Raw genomic sequence first — 6,000 nt, 5'->3', positions numbered from 1 at the left:
CAGTCAGTGAAAAACTGGCACAGTGCCTTTGAATAAGTACTGAAGTGTAGTTTTCAGAATCCAGAGGAGCATGGACCCAAGCAAGAGTGTGATTGACCACAACAAGAGCAGTTTTCAAGACAGTCCATGAAGACACCACCCTTCAGAGGGACCTTAAGGCCAGATCAGTAAAAATGGAAATTTGTAATCCCTTGTGAAAATGATTGAGATTTGATGACTCATCTACATCATTATTTTTCAGGGACATTGATGAGAAATCTGTACGATGCGTCTTGATCGCACTTGCAATTTACCATGTGCTATGGGATATTTATTTATTGTCTATCACCCATGTTTTGCAAATGTTGATTCTAGGCAATCCTCCTATTAAATAATGCTTGAGCTTAATCATTGCAGTTAGCGTACTTGAAATACATTTAGAATATTTTGGGAATCCTTGCCAGTTTTCAAATCAATGTCTGTTTATATGGCATCAGACATTACAGATTAATTTCTTGATCTATGTGTATGAGAGAAAGTGAGGACTGCAGATGCTGGAGAGTCAGAGTACACCCAGTGTATAATATACTCCTGTTCAAAGTTTGTGAGAAGATTTGTAGCTCGGGTGCTCGTTGTTGTGGTTCTGTTCGCCAAGCTGGAAGCTTTTGTTGCAAACGTTTCATCCCCTGTCTAGGTGACATCCTCAGTGCTTGGGAGCCTCCTGTGAAGCACTTCTGTGGTGTTTCCTCCTGCATTTATTATGGCCTGTCCCTGCTGCTTCTGGTTGTCAGTTTCAGCTGTCCGCTGTAGTGGCCGGTATATTGGGTCCAGGTCGATGTGTTTGTTGATGGAGTTTGTGGATGAGTGCCATGCTTCTAGGAATTCCCTGGCTGTTCTTTGTTTGGCTTGCCCTATAATGGTAGTGTTGTCCCAGTCGAATTCATGTTGCTTGTCGTCTGCGTGTGTGGCTACTAGGGATAGCTGGTCGTGTCGTTTCGTGGCTAGTTGATGTTCATGGATGCGGATCGTTAGCTGTCTTCCTGTTTGTCCTATATAGTGTTTTGTGCAGTCCTTGCATGGGATTTTGTACACTACATTAGTTTTGCTTATGCTGGGTATCGGGTCCTTCGTTCTGGTGAGTTGTAGCCACACACGCAGACGACAAGCAACATGAATTCGACTGGGACACACTACCATTATAGGGCAAGCCAAACAAAGAACAGCCAGGGAATTCCTATAAGCATGGCACTCATCCACAAACTCCATCAACAAACACATCGACCTGGACCCAATATACCGGCCACTACAGCGGACAGCTGAAACTGACAACCGGAAGCGACAGGGACAGGCCACCTTAAATGCCGGAGGAAACACCACAGAAGCGCTTCACAGGAGCCACCCAAGCACTGAGGATGTCACCTAGACAGGGGACGAAACGTTTGCAATAATATACTCCTTTGTGGATCCTTCTGAATATGTGAGGTTAAGCATAAAATAAATGAACCATTGGAAAAAGAATTCTTTTTCTGCCGATCCAATGCAGTCACATTTATTCTCAGGCTCTATGCACAATGTCAAAGCAGCCAGACTTGACTGGCCATACGTACTGTACTTGGGTAGAATTCACAGGGAAAGTTTCACAATCTTTACTAAAAATAAATACAAGACTTAAAAGTGTTGCACAGCTCTAAAATATACAAAGGCTTAGAAATTAATTGTAAACTTTGAAAACATTTTACAAAAAAGCATCTCGGCATTTTAAAAAGTCCATATTTACAAATATTACAAAAAAATTATAAAATGGCTGCAAATCCATAAACCATTCTTGTCTTCCAGATGAACTGGTTCTAGTACCAATACAGTTACACTGTAACCTTCTCTTATATTTATTTTTATACAATAAACCAAAACCAATATTTTGTTAACTCTGCCATCTATGCAGTTAAGATGCGTTCATTCAACCTTTGGCAAAACCTAGGCATAATTCTTTATGAGACGGTATACATTTTTGATTTAAACTGTGCAGTTGTTTTATATATGCCAAATAAACAGAAAGAAAGCCTATATAAATTAGGGATCATCAAATGCTATAGGAAAGCAGCTGCAGAACTTCAAACACCCACTGTCTTACACTTCAGTGCAAACAACAGAACACACATATTGGAATGATGGTTCACAAAAGTAATTTGTACAATGTAATTAGTTCACCTTGTCCAAAGATGGCAGTGCTGTCAGAGCATTCAGTAATTGTATGAGTGCTTTACAAAATAACTAAGCAATATCCCTTGTAACTGTGCATCACATATTTCAAGAAGTTAATTGTCCAGAAGATTCTTGCCTTCATTCCTAAACATCTCCATGTTGCCACATGTTGGAGAGGGATAAAGATATGGTGCTCGGCTGATGATATTTTAGCTGCTCGACAGCTGATATATAAACTTCTGCTGAAAAACACGTTTTCACTGAGTGCTTTACGAGATATGTGATTCAAATAATCCTGTGTGTGGGTCTGTGTAAGTTGTGTAATTCACATCTGCCTGCACTGATAAAAAGCACTCGTATTACAGAAGAAAATGTGCTCATTCATAAGAATCAGATTATTCCAAATAATGTAAGGTTTGACAGACAAGAATGAAATATTTGATGTCACAGGAGGAATCTTATCAGTAGGCAGAAAAAGCTAATACAGTAAGATACCTTGCTTCAATTCCCCCACCTTCCTCCTACAACCTACCAAGAGTTCTAATGTACTCTGCATCTGTGTAGGATTTTTACTTCCTTACAGGAGGATTTCCCTTGAAGTGTGATCATTTTAACAAATGCTGATCGATTTTGCTGTGTATTTCCAACACTTCTGTCATTGTTTCCAGTTTACATCATCTGCATGATTTCCTGCTATCTTTTTCTCATCTATATCTCTGGCCAGATATAATAGCTGTGAGTTTTGTAACAGTCATTTTCTTCTAAGTGAAGTTGACCTGGGCTGTTAAACAAATACTCAAGTAAAACGAGAACAATAATGCTTGGTGTAGTTGACTGAACTGAAGAGAATCAGCTCATGGTACCAAATGTATTTGTGATCATTTTTTGAGAAAAGAGCGTTTACAATATTATCACCATCAATTCCTAACTTGGGACTGTCTTCAAATCTTCAGTGTAGATATTTCAAAATCTACATTGCTTCTGCACTTCTTCAGCATGCCAAAGTGGAATTACAATCTTCTTGGCAAAATTTCTTTCACTGAACATCACTGGATCAATCTGCACTTTAAAACATACCCCATTTTCTTACCCATTCGCGCATCAGTCATCTCACACCATTAATCATCCTCTTCTCACTTTTGAATATGGTATTTCCAATACACATGAAATAGATCCTCTACCCTATTCATTTTTGACTTTACACCATCACCAATTCCTTCACAAACCTATGTGGGGGTAATTTTATGCTAAGTTACTGGGCGGCCAACCACAGGATCAGCCCTGTTTTACAACTTGCCCAAAGTTACTCTACAGTGCCAATTCCTAAAGGCTAAAATTTCCCCCATGCACTTACTGCTCTTCACTCCCTTTTTTTTATTGAAGAACTTAAAACTACAAAAAAACCCCTGTCTTTTTATCTTCTCAGTTAATTCCATGTCAATCCCATCGTACTGACATCTGTGCATTACAACCTGTAGATAAAACATTTTCATTACAATGGTAATGTCTCTTATGTTAAAAAAGCTCTTTTTTTTGCCTCAACCCCCACCATTGTGGTTCCCAAAATGTTTGTATACTGTTTTCAAATATGGCAAATTTGCAAACATGCAATTCTTGGTGTCTACACACAGGTATTTCAACTTTAATCACAAAAATAATCATTTCCTTAGGTTCCTTTTGTATTTTGTACAATATAATGATTTTTAGTAAATTCAAAAAAACATAATATTTTTCATTATTAGGTAGTACAGTATTAATCCTTTAGCTGTAATCCTATTTCTACTGTAACCAGTAGAAGTTAATTAAGATTTAAGCTGTAAGGGAAGAATACTTGAGCAATATAAATTTTAAACTCTTAGAAGTGGACAACTATCAATTATCTAATTATAATTATTAGTTATATAATAATACATCAATTAGATTTAAATATCCAGGTAAATGTAAAAACTCTGTAAACCTTTTGAGGCGGTACATGTTTTTCTCCCAAATTAATTATAGTGATAGACTATCTCAGTTCTGGTTTATGGGTGAGATGAAACCACAAACCCAAAGTGATCATCTTTAGGAATAATATCTAGATTAGCTTGGAGACTGTATTTTGAAAAGGAAACCAATTTGCTCATGTTTTTCCTCCTCCATCATTGTTTTAATCTTTAAGATCAAGGACTATTTCATTCCGAGAACACACTGATGATGCAGATGATTACGAATGTGCATTGCTCAAAGGATTAATACCTTTTCAAATCAACCAAAAATAATGATACTTACATTAGTTTCAAAGACTGTGCTGCTCAGAGCAGAGCCATTCCACTTCTCACCTATCATCACTCAATCAGGAATACCAAGGGCTTGCAATGTACCTTTCTCACAATGGTCCTGTTGCTTTGGCTGCTGTTTTAATCAGCCTAGGATAATGACACCCCACTAATATCACACAAATAGGGAACAACCATGCATAAACCTTGCAAAATTCATCTGAGACTTTAAAAACAGAGTAATTGCCCAAATTCATTAAGGATATTTTTTTGATTTCCTTTCCATCTAAAATCTCTTCAACATTTGCTCTGGTTATGTCTCAAATTGTAACTTATTTAATCAAAATATGTGTACGCTGGAATGGTTGAATTTCATGAGCAGTTTTGGAGAAACAGTGAAGGGTTGTCTTATCTCAGTACCTATTGGGCAATAACCTGTTTCTTTGTGTGTGTTCTGAACACAGTTTAGACCTTGCCCTGCTCTTCTTTTGTTTTGATAAACCTTTCAGCATAAACATTGCTAAACTAAAAAGGAAAAAAAACCCCACATGCACATTGATGTTTGTTCTCCAGCGGGACAGTTACTGTGCACCCTGTGAGTTCCGATCGTCGTGCGGGCTTCCATCCGAGTTCTCAGCTTCACCCTCAGAGATGACCTGCATCGGTGCACTGTGGAGGCGGCTGCGCACGCTGTAACGGCTGCTGCCCGCCACTGGCGGCGCACGGGAGCGACTTGGCCGCGAAGACACCGACAGCGAGAAGCCGCGGGCGGAGATGCCCTCGGTGCTGAATCTGGGTGAGCACGGTGACACCGGGGGCTGCACCTCGCGCCCGGAAGGCAAAGGGGCCGGGGTCATGTCCTCGGAGTCCTTCGCCTGTTCTGGCGAGCTGTCTCCCGGCGACTTGGGAGATACGGGACTCGCGGATTTCAGTATCTCGGTGGCGGACAGTCGGTAGCTGGAGTCTGAGCGGCTGCCCTTCCTCAGCAGCAGCAGCTTGAACTCCTCGTGGGAGGTGTTGGATTTGCGGACGCTCCTGTAAATAGGGCCGGGCTGCTTTTGAACAGCAGGAGGAGTCCCAGGGGATGATTTTGGTTTGTTCACATTTGGCCCCTCGTCAGAATCTTTCCTTCCCAGAAGCTTCCTCTTTGATCTAGAGGGCAAAACAACATAGATCAGATTCTAGCATCATTCACCAACCCTACTATAAACACTGGCTCAAATGAAAGCATCTTGACATCAGTTGGGAACAACTGGGAAACAGGGTTTCCACTTCTGGGTGGATGCAATGGTGCATAGTATCCAACCTCCCACCACCCAATCAAATAGCATGTTTTTAAGGGGGTGGCATGGTGGCTCAATGGTTAGCACTGCTGCTTCACAGCATCAGGGACCTGGGTTCGATTCCAACCTTGGGTGACTGTATGGCGTTTGCACATTCTCCCCATGTCTCCATGGGTTTCCTCCAGGTACTCTGGTTTCCTCCCACAATCCAAAAGATGTGCAGTTTGGTGAATTGACTATGCTAAATTGCCCACAGTGTTCAGGGATGTGTAGGTTAGGTG

The 6,000-nt window shown here is 40.5% G+C and overlaps 1 protein-coding gene across 5 annotated transcripts in view; it reads right to left on the bottom strand.

Moving 5' to 3' along the window:
• Positions 1-1,480: 1,480 nt before the first annotated feature.
• Positions 1,481-6,000, bottom strand: part of LOC122555487 (actin remodeling regulator NHS-like) — a 416,299-nt gene continuing 411,779 nt past the window's right edge. For all 5 annotated transcript variants that reach the window (XM_087992981.1, XM_087992982.1, XM_087992983.1 and 2 more), the window contains one exon: positions 1,481-5,588. In XM_087992981.1, coding sequence (XP_087849107.1) covers positions 5,018-5,588 — 571 coding nt within the window. In that variant the 3' untranslated portion in view covers positions 1,481-5,017. The remainder of the gene's footprint in view (positions 5,589-6,000) is intronic.

This window comes from Chiloscyllium plagiosum, unplaced genomic scaffold, assembly GCF_037043375.1.
Source record: "Chiloscyllium plagiosum isolate Xiang-an unplaced genomic scaffold, Cpla_swu_hap1 HiC_scaffold_12, whole genome shotgun sequence".
Lineage (NCBI taxonomy): Eukaryota > Metazoa > Chordata > Chondrichthyes > Orectolobiformes > Hemiscylliidae > Chiloscyllium > Chiloscyllium plagiosum.
The sequence above is the reverse complement of the archived record's forward strand: the minus strand, read 5'-3'. Positions and strand labels throughout refer to the sequence as shown.